Source organism: Embiotoca jacksoni, unplaced genomic scaffold, assembly GCF_022577435.1.
Source record: "Embiotoca jacksoni isolate LCO1_2020_lvr unplaced genomic scaffold, fEmbJac1.0.p SCAF_87, whole genome shotgun sequence".
Lineage (NCBI taxonomy): Eukaryota > Metazoa > Chordata > Actinopteri > Embiotocidae > Embiotoca > Embiotoca jacksoni.
In genome coordinates, this window is record NW_027185444.1 from 910,884 (window position 1) to 929,371 (window position 18,488).

General features: G+C 41.2%; 2 protein-coding genes across 2 annotated transcripts in view; both read left to right on the top strand.

Annotated features, from left to right (window-relative positions):
* The window catches only part of LOC138192500 (protocadherin-15-like), a 191,945-nt gene extending 173,742 nt beyond the window's left edge, over positions 1-18,203 (top strand). Inside the window, exons 32-40 of the mRNA XM_069139932.1 lie at positions 1,246-1,464; positions 2,872-2,880; positions 3,448-3,567; positions 11,205-11,226; positions 11,837-11,875; positions 12,022-12,095; positions 14,256-14,370; positions 14,554-16,514; positions 18,163-18,203. Of these exons, the coding sequence (XP_068996033.1) occupies positions 1,246-1,464; positions 2,872-2,880; positions 3,448-3,567; positions 11,205-11,226; positions 11,837-11,875; positions 12,022-12,095; positions 14,256-14,370; positions 14,554-16,491 (2,536 nt within the window). The 3' untranslated portion in view covers positions 16,492-16,514; positions 18,163-18,203. The remainder of the gene's footprint in view (positions 1-1,245; positions 1,465-2,871; positions 2,881-3,447; positions 3,568-11,204; positions 11,227-11,836; positions 11,876-12,021; positions 12,096-14,255; positions 14,371-14,553; positions 16,515-18,162) is intronic.
* LOC138192488 (protocadherin-15-like) lies at positions 4,443-7,792 on the top strand. The gene is made up of 2 exons (XM_069139903.1): positions 4,443-4,466; positions 5,607-7,792. The coding sequence occupies exons 1-2, from the start codon at positions 4,443-4,445 to the stop codon at positions 7,236-7,238; spliced, it is 1,656 nt and encodes a 551-aa protein (XP_068996004.1). The 3' UTR covers positions 7,239-7,792.
* Positions 18,204-18,488: the final 285 nt, after the last annotated feature.

Here is an 18,488-nt window from a genome sequence, read left to right on the forward strand (position 1 = left end):
TCAGTACTAGAAACAGGAGACATGTGAATCAGGACCATGTGGTAGAATGTTTTTCATCTATTTTTTTATTTGCACTCAAAGTTTAAAAATATATTTCATCATTGTCAGATCAGTATGATATATATCCCCTGCTGCTGTTTAATCACTTGTGATGTGATTACAGCTAGGCAATATATTGATATGATATTGATACTGTGATACGAAACTAGCTATTATCTTAGATTTTGTATATTGTATATTAGCTTCGTCTTCTCCTGGTTTTAAAGTCTGTATTACAGTAAAGTGGTTTAATTTTCTGAACTTATCAACCTGTTCTAGCTGCTCTGTTATTTGACATTACTCACTTCGGTCATTATATCCAAATTACTGATGATTATTTATCAAAAATGTCATAATGTAAATATTTTGTCAAAGCACCAATAGTCATCCTTACAATATTGTCCAATATAAATTTCGAGGTATTTGGTTAAATACATTGTGATACAGGATGTCCATATCATCCAGCCCTAAATGTGATTATCTTAATTAGCAGGTGCAACTGACCTTAAAATATTTATTTTTTTCAGCAAATAAGCTACTCAAACCTACAATAACTGACATTGTTGGCCACCTCAGGGCAGCAGAAACATACATGCTGACGTACAGCATCATTACCTCAAGTTGGTAAAGCCATTATGTTATCAACCAGTTGCTTATTTATTACATCCAGCTGTTATGGATTAACACATTATATGGGTGGCATGTTTCTGGCCATCTGGTAATTACAACTCCAATATTTGCTCTGTTTTAGCTCTGTTTTTGTTCTCCACCAACTATTGTGCTAAATGTCTGTGTCTTTAGCTGCTAAATAATCCGCTTTGTTCACCAGCGAGTGTCTAACTGTGTCTGTCTGCTATCTGGTGCTGCGCAGGTATTGTACAGTGGGTTTTTAAAGCTTTTTCCTGCCTGCTGTAGCCAAAATGATGCTGTGAGATCAGTGAAAGTGAACCAAAACAGTGGACTTGTGAACCATAGCCATAAAGCTTCTTAAAGAAGAGGAGAGCTGTAGTTTAATGTGTTAATTCTCTGCAGCGTCACATTGTTTTAACATTGTAATTTGACACATTGCTATTATAAAAATATTGATTACAGCCTCATTAAGATAAATATGATATTCGAGATTTTGCAAAAATTAAGATAAATTGCAAACTAAGTGGTTTTGTGCTGCTAGGAAACTCTTTTTTTCTTCTGTTCTCATTGTCACAGATTTCTTGACGGTAATGTGCTAGAAATCAATAAGGAGTTCCAGCCACATCTGGGTGAGGGCGGCCGCATCCTCGAGATCCGCTCGCCAGACATTGTGGCCAGTGTGAAGAAGGCAGCCCAGGCTGTGGGCTACACAGAGGGAGCTCTCCTGGCCCTGGCCATCATCATCATCCTCTGCTGCATCCCTGCCATCCTCATCGTCATGGTCACCTACAAACAGTCAGTATTCTGTCCTTTGTAATAATCGCCGTCTTCTACAATTGATTAATCATCCTTAACTGGTTGTCAGGGAATTAAGAGGGAAATACATTATTATTATTAAGCGGATCATTGTCTTGGGAAATATTATTACACTCATGGTTTTAGCTAAAGGGTTGCTCTGCACAGACAAATCAGATATTTATTATTGGAAGGTAAGCCATTGTTTACATCCTGTGCCCAGAGGCATATTAGAGCAGAGCCAGCAAAACCACAAACAGCATTGTTAAAAAATGTAAATTGTTAAGTATTTAAGATAAAGCGAGAGCACTGCTTGCTCGGTTGCTGTCGTTTTGTGTGCGTCTCTTTCCCTCCTCTCTCTCTCTCTCTCTCTCGCTCATCAGACATGCTGACTGCGCACTCTGCTGGGCTAATCTCCCTGCTCATGCTCTGTGAAAGCAGATTAATTAACACTCATTTGTGACAAACATCTACAGCCAATTGTGACCGTCACAGTGCGTCTTCGCACCCCTTAATCATCTCTGATTATCTGCCCGTCACACACACACAATAACAGTGGTCTTTCTGTTTTTCTGGCTCTATCTCCCTTGTTGACGCACACACCGCCGTTCACAAAAATATGATGCTTTTTTGTTTAACGCGTCATTCACACTGGTGAGGTAATTGAACTCTTATTTGGCAGGAGACGCGTTCTTATCTCCTCTAATCGTTGGTATGCTGCGAGTGTTCCTTGCGCCGTTATGTTTGGGAATGTTTATTCGCAGCAGATGGGTAGAGTGGTAGTTCTTATCCAAATGCACAGAGCAAACACACTGCAGAAAACTGTTGATGGCGACAACGCGCAGCCTGTCGCAGCAGATGGCGCTTTGTTGCTGCCGACATTACTTTGGTAAAGTTAAACGATTTAGGAAATAATTTTCGCATTTCTATTTGTCAACATAATTCACTGTTGCCTAAATTTAGGAGTGACTGTGATATTTAAAACATCAATTTGTTCATTCATGTGGAATAATTGAATTTTGCTGTGAATAAGTTATGGTGATATGAAGCATACAAGATTCACTTAAGAAAAAAGCAAATGCTACTTTTGCATGTAGCCCTGCAGTCACTGCTGGAGGCTTAAGGGTTTCACACTATGGATAGAAATTGAAGAGAACATACATGTTTTTTTTGGTTAGTTTTGAATGCAGTATGTTAGGTATATTCACTTGTATCTGAGTAAGTCTTATGTAACTAATAATGACTCAATATTTCACCTAACGTGTGCTCCTTTAAAAAGACATTAATTTCCTTCTAGCATCAAAATTGTGTGAGTCATGCCAAATTATGTGATTAAACGTGTTTTTTGTCTCCCCTCTCTCTCTTCTTGTTTCATCTGCTTTTCTCTACATCAAAACCCATCACCAGGTTCAAAGAGTAAGTAAATCGTCATGTTTTACAAGTGATTGCTCTTTCATTGCTTGATGCGCGTGTAAGAAGTGCAGTTTCTCTCATCTTCATTATTCATTAGTTATTTCAAGATGAATGTTGTGAGCTTGTGATGGTTAATGCCACTCTTTTCATGTGGCTCTAGCACAATGACACGAAGCAACAGTGATTCATCTTATAGTTTACGGAGTGAATGTGTGACGTGACAGAACAGTTTCTCTTCATGTGGAATATCTGATGAAATTCAGAAGGAAAATCCACCCAAAGTCAACAAGACTCGTAACACTTCAACCAGAGTTGATCTGTCACATCAATTATCTGGTGTCCAATAAGCTGCACGTACTTTAATGTTTGCTTTCCTTTTTTTGCATAAATGACTGAAAATGCATGGTTAATTCATGCTTGAGACATCATGTATAAGTGATGTGTCTGGTTTATTCTTAACTACACTAAATGTTGGTTCTCCTTGCCCATTACTTTTTTCCTTTCATGTCTTCTTGCATATGGAGTAAAACCACATATAACAGTGACTGTAAATAATAACACTTTCCACAGGCGGCAGGCAGAGTGTGCCAAAACTGCCCGGATTCAGATGGCTTTACCACCGGGAGGAAAAGCAGCTCCAGCGGGTGCTCCCACTGCTAATCTCTATGAAGAGCTGGGCGACAGCAGCATGTGAGTCAACCTTGTCCCTTCAGTTTCTGTCACCCTCACACATCCCACATCTCCGCGTCTGGCTCTACAGGTTTCTTACCTTTGAGTTTTAGATCAAAACTCAGAGGAAATGCTTTCAGCTTTAATGCTAGTGGGCATTTTCCTGCTTTGTACACCAACACTTTAAGATTTAAAATCTTATCAATCCTCTCCCTAAAAATACCAACTGCCAGCTCTGCATGTTGACCTCAGAAATCTCCCTGCTGCATATTAGTCGCTGCATCAATGGATCTCTCTGCTCTTTGTCTTCCTAACTGTGATCCACTTCTAATGTCTGCAAACCCCACTGTATTCAACAGCACAGCTGGTGATTAGTCTTTAGCTTATGTATGTATTTCTAATTTGACTGCGTATTCATTTTTGCAAGACCTACTCTCAAGGTAAGAGTGTGCTTAAGTTCATAAAATACCAAATAGTTTACTGGAAACTGAAAATAATACAAAATCGGGTCCGTGCTTAATCATGGCCATAAGTTACTTTAAACCTTGGTTTGATTAATAACTACAGTACATTAATAGCTTCCTAGGCTTGCCCATATGTCCAAAGTGTTTTGCCATCAGTTCAATCGAATTTTACCCTTCATACTGAATAGTGCCCTGAGTGTGCAATGAAATGTTAATGCTTGAGGATTAAACGAGGTTGAATTAAAACTGCTGCCCTGTAGGGTCTAACAATTTAGATTTACAGCATGTTTAAGTCATACTGCTACTAACATCAAAATTGATGTTTGAAAAAGGAATAGGAAATGTAATGGCAAGCTGTAAAGAGCTTTTGCAGTGTTTACAACAGATGTTGACCAACAGTCAACAACAAGCAGAGGCTTTTGGCTCTATAGCATGAGAAAAGCTCTCATGGGCATCGTATTGTAACTGATTATTGTGTATTTGGGTTTCATTTTTAATCCTTCAACCACAACAAGAGGAGTTAGTCCTGTAAATAATCACATGAAAACAGTATAAAAGTCCACGTGTAATGTTCAAAGTTTTCTATGCAGGAAGGTAAATTGTGTGTGTGTGTGTGTGTGTGTGTGTGTGTGTGTGTGTGTGTGTGTGTGTATTTTGCGTGTCAAATACACAGAAAATGAATCAGGACAGTACTTTAGCTCAGAATGCAGAAACTTGGCTTGCGTCTACACTTCATCCACATCCTAATTTTTCATTAACACCTCTGACATTTCTTTCTTAGTCTTCTTACCATCTGTCTGTGTTTCTATCTTATCCATCATTTCTCTTCCCTTGTCTCACTGGATTCAGACTGCAGTAAGTAATCCTGACAAATTACGTGTGAGCAATTTCTGTGTAAATATAGCACAAGAGCGACACCCTTATTTCCCCTCTTCCTCATAGCTTTGGCTGAATATACAAACAGGCTATATATGTAGTTGTGGTTGTGGTATGTAATTAACCTTCATTAAAATGCTAGAGTTTTTCTTTTATCGTCAAAAGCCCTTTGTGTAACTACATTTGAACTGGAAGAGCCAGTGTTGTTCGTTGACCTTGGTGGTGGCAGTTTGAAGGGACAGGATAGTTTTTTTAGTTTTTCAAACATTGTGTGACTCTTTCAATTCCGTGCAGTCAGAAAAAGGGAAGCTGCCTTAGTCTGCAGGTGCTGCACGTCAAAATATATCACTCCAGCTGTCTCCTCTCTCCCTTCTCTTTAGACTATTATCTCCTTTTGTGTTCTGTTGCCTTCATTTTCACACCTCTCAGTGTTGTGACTGATTTTACTAATGCACTCAATGTGAGCTGATGTTTGTTCTTTTTATTACACTTTGAAACAAAGCCCAATATAGCTGTGGGCATGATAATACGTTTCTAAAAAGTATTTTTCCTTTGGTTTCCCTAAAAAAAAATAGACACATCTGTGTGTGTACTGTGAAAACAATTAGAGACTGCACCATATTTATGTCCATTTAAACCAATAAATCAACTGATTTGTTGAATTTACCTGTAAAACTACAGTCACAATACTAAGGGTCACAATCAGTTAACGTGTTATAGCGCTGTTGCTTTTACCTCACCCTTTTGTTCTTTGCTTCGCTCACCCCTAAACCATCAATCTTCACCCATTTCAAGTCTCTTTTCTTCTTTACCTCCACCTTTCACTGGGGCAGGGCTAAAAAGTCTGTCATTGAAGAGGCTGACCACCAGAGGATTCTTAGCACCTTTGCCTGTCGTGCCATTGCAGCCCGCAGCAACGGATCATTGCACTTCAACTTACCCAAGTCAGAGAGCAACGTGACCTTCTGCTCTGACCGTAACCCGCTCACTACGCAGAACCCTGTCTATGATGATAGCAGTCCCCTCGGCAGTCCTGATCGCTTTACAGAGGGGGAAAATCCGTACGCACTGAGGTTCTTCTCTCCCTCCCACTCAGCGGGGTCAGGGTGCGCCCGGCCAGTGCCTGCTCACATCCACGGGGGGCTGCACGGCTACGAGGTGCCAAGGAGACATGGTCTTATGGACCCAGCCGATTGGGAGCTGCAGATACTCCAGGCAGCCATGAGAGGCGGGCAAAGGCCGGAGAGTTCAGACACACTTCGCCTGAATGGCCGCGCAGAGACCAAGTTGTCAGTCCGTGAGCAGGCCAGGCAGTTTGAGCAACAGGCTCTCCAGGAACAAACCCTCAAGCAAAACAGGGGCTCCCAAAACTCCCTCTCTTCCATCCTTGTGAGGGATGGAGACAGTGAGGATATCCTGGAGCTGACCTCAGAAGCCCTGCTTTCAATCATGGATTACTCCCACAGCCCCATGTCTGTGCGCAGAGATTTGCCCCCCAGCATTAATATCACTCAGGGAGAGGAGTCGTGGCCCCTGGTTAGCCAGAGGCCAACTTCGCCGGTTCTCAGGACGTTCAGCTCCAGCATGTCCAGCTACATGATGGGGCAGCCTTGTCAGATCACCCTGGAGATCATACCAGACCCACCGGAAAATCCAGCACCTCCTCCTCCGCGGCAACCACGTCCACATTCCCCACCCACTTCTCCTCCCCCTAGACCTCCTCCTTGTCCTCCTTTACCCTCCTACCTTAATAAACCTCAGTATACCCCTCACTTCTCTCCTCCTCCTGACAATAAACAGCTTGCTCCCCTGCCTCCACCGCCTCTTCCTCCCCAACCCCCACCCTCGCCCGCTGGCGATCCTTTACGCCCAGTCGTCCAGTTTGTTCCCACTTCTTTGCCGCCCTTGTCCTCGCTTCGCCCTGTCTCCAAACGAAAACACCCACCTCCTCTTAGCCCATCACAAACTGACGTTGGGACGAGGAAGGAGCTCAAAGGGATCCTGAAAAACATCCAGAATCTAGCCGACATAGAGAGGTCTGTTGCCAACCTGTACAGCCAAGTAGACAAAAACTGCAAGGCGCCCAAGTTGAACAAGAAACCGGAGGTGTTCGAGGAATCAGAGTTTGCTGACGAACTGCAAAGCGCTGAACCCAGCAACGAGCAGAGCACGCCAAAACCCAACTTCAGCTCTGCAGCCCAAATCAACTCAACAAGTATGAACTGTGCTGAAAATGGACAGAACCAAGTGAACAAAGCAGCAGAGGTTCAGCAGACAAGCCAATTGAACTCGAACCGCCCAAACTCACCTGAGCCCAGTGAAAACGTTTCTTCTCAGTCCACAGAGTTCTGACTTTTTTTTTGTCTCCATTTTCTCATTATCTCCGTTTCTACATCTTCATGCCTGTTTTTTCTGTTGTTTTTACATTTTTGTTTTTTGCACACTTGAGAGTATTTTATACTGTATGTGCTTTAGCCATGTCACATGTTTGGACTGAGTGAGTTTTTTTGAAGGTAAAAATGCTTTTTTTACTTGATGCTTTGTGTGGAAATCAAAATTTTAGAGCCACCAGCCAAGAAATGTATTCAGGTCTGCAGCACTGACTGTACAATATGCTTACAGGCTTTCATTAGAACAAAAAAAAAAAGGCTTAAATATTCTGTACGACTCTGGCTCATTTTATTTGCAATTATAGAGAACTGTTATGAGATCTATGATAGTGTAAAGTGTGTCCCAGAGTTCACAGATTAGTCAGATCATCGTGTTTATGCATGTTCTTTCAGTTCATAATCTGAACATTATCATTTCACAGCAAAAGCTATTTTGATCCAATGATATTTTTAAATCCTACAGCCCTGCGGTCTGTTTCCTCAACCATTTGCTGGCTGCATATCATTAATTTCAAATTTGCTCTTTTATTTTTTCGCAATAAAAGCATGACAAATTTGGAGTGGCATTCCATACATGCAGAATCCAAATTAGGTAAAAGAAAAACATGATATAGTTTTTTCGCGCATTATACAGTATATAGTTTATATAGTATATATGTTCTTTTTTCAAATGAGATAAACTGACCATCACTGTTTTTCCTAATTTCCCAAAGGTATGGAAATCTGTGAAAAAGGATTCTGAATTTTTAGCAAGGGTGATTGCATATTCTTTGATGAAACATAGTCAGAAAGTTGTTGCAATTTCTTAATTTCACATTAAAAAAAAAAAATGTATTTGCAGGTGTATTCAACTAAATATAATGATGAATGAAAGTGAGATATGAACTGCACAAATGTTGTATGCAGTGACATAAAAAACATCCACTGAGCAACAGAACAAGACTATGAAGACATAAACAAGAAATACATATTCTGAAATAAACAGTCAAGGAAATGAAAAAAAACATATGATCAAAAGACAATGTATTTATAAAATATAAACTTGAAGTAATAAGACGGGCAACAGGAAATATTTTTCATTTGAATATAATAACGACAGGCGCATCTATGTTTTCTCTTGTAGGTTAAAGCTACAGCATTAACAAAACAAAAAAAAAACATCAGCTGGGTTCCCGGCAGGCTCATGTTGAATGAAGACCGCCAACCTCTGGGGGACTCTTCTTTTCACGTATCTGCATAGAGCCTCTCAGCATGATAAAGTAGTCACTGTGATGTTCGTCTGCACGCTGGAGAAGGCTAATTAGAGAACCAATCAATCGTTAACCAGGGTTGCTGCCTGTGGGACTGTCAGCTTCTGTTACCTTCTCCTTTCCTTATCCGTCCCTCTGACCTTCTGCCTGTCTGTGTTTCTCTGTCCTAAATTCCTCTCTCCTTGTGGTTTGGTCTAATACTTTCCAATCCTTGTCCTCTTCTGGTTAATCTTTCCACGAGTTTCTCGGGAGATCATATTACCTTCTTTAGCCTCATTGCAATGCAACCCCTATCGCCCCTCTCGCTTTTGTTCTGTGCTAAGGTTTTTCCACTTTCTCTCCTCTGTCTTTCCCCCGCGCACCCTTCATGCGTTTGTCTCAGCCTCCATGCCTTAAGGCAAGTGGTCTTAGCATATTTCACTTTCAGAACAATGGAATGTTTAATTCATCACATGTTCTCCTGATGGGCAGATCGAAGGCCTGCTAATTCTATATTCCATGTTCACCGCATGGGGTAATCTTTTTTTGTAAAGACGCGAGCAACTCACATGCTGTTTCTTTCAACCCAAATAGTATCCTTAATGGATGCTATTTTTTTTATATAACACTTTTACAATTGGTTTTTATCAATCTCTTTTGTATGTATGAAATTGTATGCAGTAACAGGAAAACAACTAATACAAAGAAAGCAGAAAAGTTTGTTTCCGGGGAACTTTTCCAACGACAATTTACAGGATTCAGGATTATTTTTTTTTACAAACTAAAGCTGAAGTTAGCGTCATGTTAAAAAGTAAAACTCCGCATCGTATGTCAAAGGAAATACAAAGTAACGAGCACGTGGCAGAGGCTACAAAAAGTTAGGAAATAATTAATATCCATGTGCACACAAAATGGTGATTATAGAGGTCTTTGGTTGCCTAAAAAAAAAAAAAAATCAAATTGCTCCTTTACCAAATAGCCTACTATAGTATGCAAGTTTTGTTTTTTTGTTTTTTTGTTTTTTATAAGAGTAGGTCAACATTTAGTGACGCGCAGCTTTCTCGCTGATAGTTAGATCCGAGGATTGATACCACTCTCAGGCCCGTACAATAAATAGCAAGCTAAAGCCAGCAGAATGTTAGCTGAGCATAAAAGAAAGAAACAGAAGAAAGTATTTCACCTGACTTTGTCCAACAAAACCGCCCACCATTGGCTCTGAAATGAAATGTTTACTATTAGGGTTACAACCGAGAAATACTCCAGCCCAGAAATTTGTGCACAACTCACAATAATGAGATAAAACATAGGCTATTAATTAGTGAGCTTTGGTAACCAGTTGTGTTACCTTCGGACAGAGCCAGGGTTAGCTACTGTGTCTCCCTGTTTCTTTGTGCTTTGCTGTGCTGAGCTGCTATCTTTAGCTACACACAAGTACGGATCTCACTGAAATGAGGGTGGTATTAATCTTCTTGTTTTAATGTCAATAAGAAGAATTCCCCAAACTGTTGACTATTATGTCTTGAACAGAATCCCACTGTAATGAGTTTACTTTGAGAGTCATAAAGACCCTACATTTACCATATAAAACGTATATTACCTTATTACCTAACTTATTTACAGGAGCAATATCGCCCTGCTGTTGTAGATATGATACTCTTGGCTGCTCTGTATTCAGGTCTTGCTGTAATTCTGAGCTCACCTCTCTCACCTCTTTTTCTGCATTTCTTCATCACCTGTCTTCCACCAAGTCCTCTCTTGTGCAAACTTCCTATGGCGAGTGTCCACTGGACCATTTTTTTCTCGATGTTGCATGAAGCAGCAGTAGCCAGCAGCCAAGCCAACAGGTCATTCATCAGAGCCCACTCCCATCATCCACTCTGCCTGGGAGGTGTGGCATACGGCTCTGCGCTGTCCCCTGGTCCTAGGCCATAATAACAGATTACAACTCTCCAGAGGAATCTCACATCATTGCTTGGCCATATATCTGAGAGTGTGAAAGTCGACATTATTTATGGGCCCAGACAGGTTACAGTTGTATGCTTGTGAACCTGGAGGTTTCAGCCGAGCTGCTCCATTACTCGCCGTTCCTCATTGACTTGTACTGAAGGCACTGCAAGAGCAGCTCTGAGTTTTTTTTTAATGTGTTTAATAGAGTGAAATTTCTAAGATTTACTTACTCCAATATAGCAATATATATATATATATAAAACTCATGGCGTTATTATTATGACGTGATAACCAAAGACAATTTTATTAACTTTCTTTGTGTCAGAAATTCTGCATTAATCACAATGTCCTTTTTTTTTATATCTCCTCGTAGATTCTCCAGATACATCTGTATAAACAGTTTTCGCTTTCCAATCTAAGCAGCCTTTTTCATATTTGCATTTATTGTATCTTTTTTTTTTTTTTCCCTGCCTGGATGAGATAATGGGGAGGAAAAAAAAAAAACAGCCTACTCCAGCGTGATAACTTTGCAGCCTTAGGCACCGTCTTTAAAAACTGAACAATTTCTGCAACGCTGTAATTTAACACATGAAAATGCACAGTAAGTAAAGCTGGTATTTCCTCACTGGTCAGCAGAATGTAGACACATTTGTCCCGTAGACTTTAAATTTCACTTATCTAAAAGCACTTGAAATGTTTCTGTCAATCCATATTCATTATTTGTCTTATTTCCTCCTCTCTGCGACACACAGGAGGCGAGGGTACGGCAGACAGGTAAGCATTCCTGTTGTGATGTGTTTTTATCTCATTGTTGTGCCGGGACATTTTGAAGGCAGCTTGAGGCAGTTATATCCCATTATTCTTATCTCAAATACACTTGATGGAAAACACTGAATGAGATTAAGATGAGATCCCGGTGATAGAACTTCTAACACTGACATTACAGTTCAGGTTTGATTCGAAAGTCTGTTGTGTTCTTCGATGTTCTGTCAAAAAGCAGATAAGCATTTGGATTAGTTTTTCTCGTCAGTTGAAAAAAAAAAAAACACAATCAGGGACAAAGCGAAGTGACTCTGTCAGTGTTTGACATCAAAATCTCTTTGTCACTTTCAATATCTGAAATACGTTTTATTTTTGTTGCATTTCCTTCTCCAGTGATTGGTTAGCATCTTTCCTCTTTTTCCTTCCTTTATTTCCATCCTTATTTCATCAGTCTTTTCACCTTGCTCCTCCATAGTGGATAACATACAGTAGACCTCGCAGTGAGCATTAAAGAGACCAGCATTTTCTGGCTTTATATCTTAACTCGTCCTTATGTGTGTGTCTCTCCTGACCATCCCTTCCTTCCCTTACCTTATCCTTCTTCGGCACTAATCTTTGGCAGCAACAGCAACTGCTGAGGCCATCTCTTCTGAGACCTGAGGTAGAAACACTCCTGCTTTTCTTAATTCACAGGGATTGTAGTCGTTCTGCTGTATACAGTAGTCACCCCGCATGCTGCTGCTGCTGCTCTTTTGCTGTCTCTCGCCAAGGAGGGCTAATTTCTCTGTCTGCCTCTGTGAAATGCAGGAACTCTCCATGGAGTCGGGTATCGACCCGGGCCAGGACTACTACACACAGGACTACTATAATTATGACCAAGGGTGAGCATGCAGCTCACTGACTGTCTCATCTCTCACCAGTCGCACTCTGATCCATGCAATTGATCTCCATCGGTTCATTTAAAGTGAAAAAAAAAAAAAAAATTACATCATTAGGACTTGTTTATCTTGATCTTGCTTTCCAGCTCACAGTGCTGAGAGGGATGAAGAGCACTTCAAAAAAGTTCAGACTAAAATGATGAGCATCACTTATGCTGCCGCTTCTGCGTTACATATCATCCGGGAATTTACCCCCTTTACTCCCGCTAAATGAGATCAATTATTCTGCCTCGAGCTGGGCACCTGAGAGTCTGAAAGTTTTTCCCAGAGCTGAATGGACAGAGGGTGTTTTGGCTTGCCTGTTACACGCCCATATGGTCTAGAGAGGTAAAACATGGAACTCGAAGCCGCAACAGCTGCTGAGATATTGTTATTCATTAAACGCTCCCACTCTGTTGCAGGTGACTTGCACCCCTCTGGGGAATTAACACCGCGAGTTGATCAAAACGGGGAAAGGTTTTCACACTTTACAAGCTTAAATCACTGAAAGAAAATCGAACAAACGTTAAAAACTGACTGGTGAAATTAAGTGCTATAATTGCCTCTGTAGTTACTCACCAGCCCACCTTACAAGTCACCTTTACAAAGTCTGATTACTGTGTCTGAATCACACTGGCCTTCATTTGCAAAGAGCTGTAATTTTATTTGAATATGTCACAAACTTCATGGCAAAAGCTGCTGTTGCCAAAGAGTGTACCGTCACTGCAAGCGGACGCCTTTGATCTGTTTCCGTTTGCGATGAGGGGCACACTTTACCAGCCGTTAAGCTTTTAATCCAGCAATCACCAGACCGTGTGATCCTCATAGCGGACCTCATATGTTCAGAAGGTGGCACTGACGCAAATTGCCAATGGCCTCTTTCCTTCAGGCACCTCTATTCTAGACTCGTGGAGTAAGAATAGTAATTCACGTCTTATCCAAGTGAGGCTAAATCCAGCCTCCTAATACAGATAACCTAATGGTGGATAATTATTGAATATTTGTCATCCTCAAGTTGTTTTCATCTACACTGGAATGTTTTGTATATTTGACCATCAACACGGAAATAGTGTTTCACAGTTGTTTTTGTTGTTGTTGTTTTATTTTGATGACAGTTGGTGAAAGATGCAGGTGTGCATTCTGCCAAAACAGCGTTTGGGAGGTAGTGTTGTTGGACTACTCCTCTGGCGAAGGCAATGAAGTGTAGCCGGACTTATTCAGGAACAAAAAATAACAGCAAATCAGCATATTTGAGAGGATTAATGCAACCTGTATTAATTCAAGTGTTTATATAGGCTTTTAGGTCTTACCTATTACAACACAGGTTCCTATCTCAGTATTTGCTTCCATTCTTTTAATTTTTTGGACTATTTGGACAAACATGGTCAAATCTCCTCCAATATATTTATTTGGGGAAAAGCTCTTTTAGCCACTGCATGTTGTTGTTTTTTCCCTCTCCATTAAATTGTTCCTAAATTGAAAAGTAATTTCTAAAAAGGGCAACAAATCACCACAGCAGTTACTGCCTATCTAATCAAATATATTCCCGAATATACAAAAAAAGTACCAAAAGCAGTAACTAAAAAGCCAGCCAGATAAAACGGGGGGAAATTTAGGAGAAGGAATTAGAAATAATAATGAGAATAATTACAAACAGTAAAAAGTAAGCCCTTTTATGACCTATTGGACAAGTTACAATATACTATATGCACCAAAATCAATACGGCAGATGACCATTTTAAAACGCGATATGTTTATGGGTTAACAAACCCTTTAATTTACACATGGAGTTGGGAGTCTACTGACTTTGCTATTATTCTTGTCTCCATAGCAGATGATTAAGGTCACTGGTCTATGCATAGTGAGACATTTTGAGCCTCCCTGTATTGTAGGATTTGTGCCCAATATGATACACAGTTTTTCTTTATAAGCTAATTCATTTGTTTGTGACCTAATTTTGCAGCATGTTATCATCAATTCATCACCGCCATCTGATTCACTTAAAGGATTATTGAAACTATAATCCAATTGTTAATGTTGTGTACAGTATTTCTAAACAATGTTTTATCTATATATATATATATATATATATATATATATATTTTGTTTGAATCTGTTCCTCAGGTATGACCTTCCTCAGTTTGGCAGTCGACGGAGGCTGATCTCTCCCATGTATGATGAATATGGAGAGGTAATCATGGAGGATGATGGGTATTACTACAGTCCACATGGCCCTGAGGTATCAGCTTTCCTTGGATGTAAATTTTATATGTTCAGTGATAATGTCAAGAATATTAGCGATTGCCTTAATAGGTTGTATGTCCAGTGTGCTATTAAAACAGCAGTGTTATCCCTATGTGACATTCTAACATTATGGCTTTATCATCACCAAAGGTTATTAAATAAAATATGACTGTCTTAGGGCGAAGGCAGAGGCAGGGGCCGCGGTGGCATGCGGGGTAGAGGTCCACCAAAGAGGGTTGCATTCAGGGACGTGCCGCCAGAGGATGAAATCGAACAAGCTGAGCCAGCAGAGGAGGGCGAGCCTTCTAAGGCTGCCAAGAAACTGAAGTCTGTCATGAAACTCAGCAAACTCCTGGCGGCCAGCAAGGGAGGCGAACGGCCATCGGGTGCCGGTCCTTCTGGCCCATCTCCTTGGAAAAAAGCCAAGATGTTTAAGATGTTTGGCGCCGGGAAGAAGGACAAGGATTATGCCAAACTGATGTCAGCCCGCCGTATTGACAGCCAGGAGAGTCTGACTGACGGACCAGCACTCACAGGACCAATAGATAGCAAGTCTGATACTCGCAGCCGGCTTAGCAAAGTTTTGAAGAAAATCAACTTAAGTAACAAGTTGCTGCTCCGGAGGAAGTCACAGAGTAGTGTGAGCCGTGGCTCAGCCACAGGCAGCGAGAGAGATGAGGAGGCCTCACAAGCAGCCAGTGAGGATGACAAGAAGTCTAAAGTGTCTATTAGTGTGACAGAAAGTGAGCCAGAGGCAGGTGCAAGTGGAAGCAGTAAGGAGAAAGACTCTGATGAGGAATCCTCAGAGAAGAGCAGCATTGACAAAGATTATCTCAAAGTCGATTTAGACCGGGATGATGCTAACGAAAGCACTGTAGACTCAGAGGAAGAGCCTGATGAAGAGCCAGGGGATTCTGATGAAGAAAGCAAGTCCAAATCTGAAGAAGAAGAATCTGTCAGTGAGAAAGAATCTGGGACTGAAAGAGAATCAGAGTCACAGAAAGAATCTGAGTCAGAGAAGTCATCAGCTTCAGAGAAAGAGACAGAAACTGAGAAAGATTCTGAAGAAGATTCTAGATCTGAGAAAGAAACAGAATCAGGAACGGGCACAGCAACAGAGAAGGAGACGAGCACTGAAAAGAGTTCAGGAACAGAGCGAGACTCTGATGAAGAGTCAGAGGAGGAAGAGGCTTCAGGTAGCACTAGAGAAAGTGGGTCTTCAGCTCGCTCTTCAATGAAATCATCAGCTACTGAGGCCAGCAAGGGCAGCAGTGCTTCTGGGGGGAGTGGAAGTGGGAGTGGAAGTGGGAGTGGGAGTGGAAGTGGGAGTGGGAGTAGGAGCAAAGGAAGTGAAAGTGCAAGTGAGAGTGTCAGTGGTAGCAAAGGAAGTGAGAGTGCAAGTGAGAGTGTCAGTGGTAGCGCTGGCACTGCTGCATCTTTATCTGACTCAAGAACCAAGTCATCAGAAGTCATCTCAGAGAAGTCCAGTGAAGAACTCAGTGAGACCGAGTCAGGGACAGGAACAGCCAGTGAGGCAGAGTCAGGCTCAGGATCAGGAAGTGAAGGCTCTTCATCTCGTGGGTCCAGCCAGAAAAAAACATCTGGTTCAGGGGCCTCATCCGGCAGTCAGATGACAGAAAAGAGTTCCTCAGGCAGCAAGGAGGAAAGCTCAGCTGGCTCCCGGTCCGCCAGTGGCAGCCGGCGTTCCCAACAGTCCATCCCCAGTCGTGGATCTGAAGACACAATCACAGAAGAGAGTGAAGAAGAGGATGAGGAAGAATCTGAGAGTGCAGAGGAGAGTAAAGAGTCCACCAGCGAGGTCAGCGATGAAGCACGGTCTGGGAGGTCCATTGATGCGTCTGGAGACCCTGGGCCCTCTGCCCCCTACACTGGTCCCCCTTACAGCTCTGAGGTCAGAAGCATGGGTGACACCTCTGAAGAGACATACGGGGGACTGTCCCCTATCACTGAGGTCGATGAGGACGCCATTTCCTCTGACAAATCTTCAGTCAGCGGCTCTGGATCAGCGACCGGCAGCGCGTCAAATGGCTCTGAAGAAACCGAAGAAACGTCAGATGCTGATTCAGAGTCTAAAGGAAACTCGACTACCTTCTAGAGAGAGATATTGTCTACTGTGAAGTAAGAGTGAATAAAATCAATTACCCTTGCATGGGAGTGAAGACATATTGCTTGCCTCTGCAGAGTGTTTCAGACGTCCACTTCTTCCTCATTTCCCCTTCGCAAGGAATCCGTGGTGGTTTCCTGCTTGCAAACTATTTGAATCTGACTTTTGTTCTTACATCTTTGACCTATTTCTCTCTCTGATGTTTGCTGTGTGTTTTGTACCTTTTTCTTTAGGCTTTTTCTACTGAGATTTTGCATGTTGCAGTACTATCTTCTTTTCTCAATCTTTTATGTGATCTCGAAATGATTACTTTTGAGGCCTAAACAATATGAAACTTTTCCGTAGAAAACTAATTTTTCTCGCCATAAATTTCATTCTAGCACAGAAGGCTGTATTTTAATATTCTAAATGCATGTTATAAAGAGCATAACATAAGTGCATTTAGGACATGACAAATCCGCTTTTTTTGTTTAACGGTATATAATCTGTGTGCAAAATAATGCGCACGGTTCAATGGGGTCGTATTTGGTCTTTTAAACCTATAGAGTGGGACTATAACATATACATGAATACCTGTTACATTCAAGAAATTGCCAAATGAGTTCACACAATGCTGATAAAGCCTATAACCACCACATAAATGTCTCCGTGGGCTATAGCCGAGCCAATGAAGGTGTAATTATAGTATAGGTGTGTTTGGCTGTAATATGAAATAAACAGTGTTATCTCCCATTTCCTTAAAATGCCAGGTGTGCTTGTAGCTTGATGGAATGCTATTAAAACTTGTTGTTTCTCTGTAGAGAAAACAAATCTGCTTGTGGGCAGATTGAACAGATTGATGTAAACAGTAATAATCTGTCATATTGTAATCTTTTTATATTTGAATCTTTGCATGTTTGTGAGCTGCTGCATGTCGCTGTGTGTGTCATAAGCAGATTTTAAGCACATTGTGCACCCACCTTTGTAGGCACAAATTAAGATTTTCATAATGCGCCCTTAAAATAACATTAACATAGTGTGCCGTTGACTAAAGACCAGGTTTTGGTTGATCAAAGGTGCAATCACATTCTGCTGTCTCAAATTAGACACCTCATTTTAAGACCAACACGACCATTTTTGGCATGGGTGCTGCACTGGAAAATGACGACTGCGTTGGTATGAAACTAGCAAAAGACATTAGGTTGTAGTTTGGCCTACTTTTTGCAGGCTATAAAATAGAGCCCAGAACTGGATATACTTGGTCATGAAATAGGGTTCTTTCTCATTTTCTTAATATATTTTTTTCCCATTTCTTTCAATATGAACATTTTTAGTAGAACAAAAAAAATCCTTTTAACTAGTCCCATTAGCAGCCTTTTATAGTTGTATGTCAGTACTTGTTTAGTATCATTAATGAGGTTTAAGGAAGGAAATTATTGTTTCATATCGTCATCAAAAATACACAAATTTGAATTCCACCAGAAATCCTTTTTTTTTTTTTTTTCTTGAACGAGGGCAGAAATTCTGGCGAGAACTGTGAATACTATGACCTTACTACCTGGTGAACAAGCCTGGTGTCTGCAGGGTTTTGTTTGCATTTCTGCATTTCTGAGACTCGTGTATACTATACCTTCTGAAAAAAAAAAAAACGATATATTGATCTCTCCACCATGTCCTTCTCAGCCTGGAAGAAAGAAGCGGATTAAGCTGATAGTAGATCGGGAGAACGAGACCAGCTCCACTGGAGAGGAGAGCACTACAGAGACCCAACGGAACAGACTCCCCAACAGCCACAGCAACATCAACGGGAACATCTACCTCGCACAGAATGGCACCATTGTCCGAACTAGGCGCCCGCCCCATCTAAACAACCTAAAGATGGGCTCTCCGTGTCGGCTGGGTAAGCATTTCAAAAAACTAGACAAGCTGGGTGTGACTCATGAAGAACCCCCTCCTGTTATCAGCATTGAGGGTTCAGGAAACGACACAGAAAATGGAATAGGTACGTG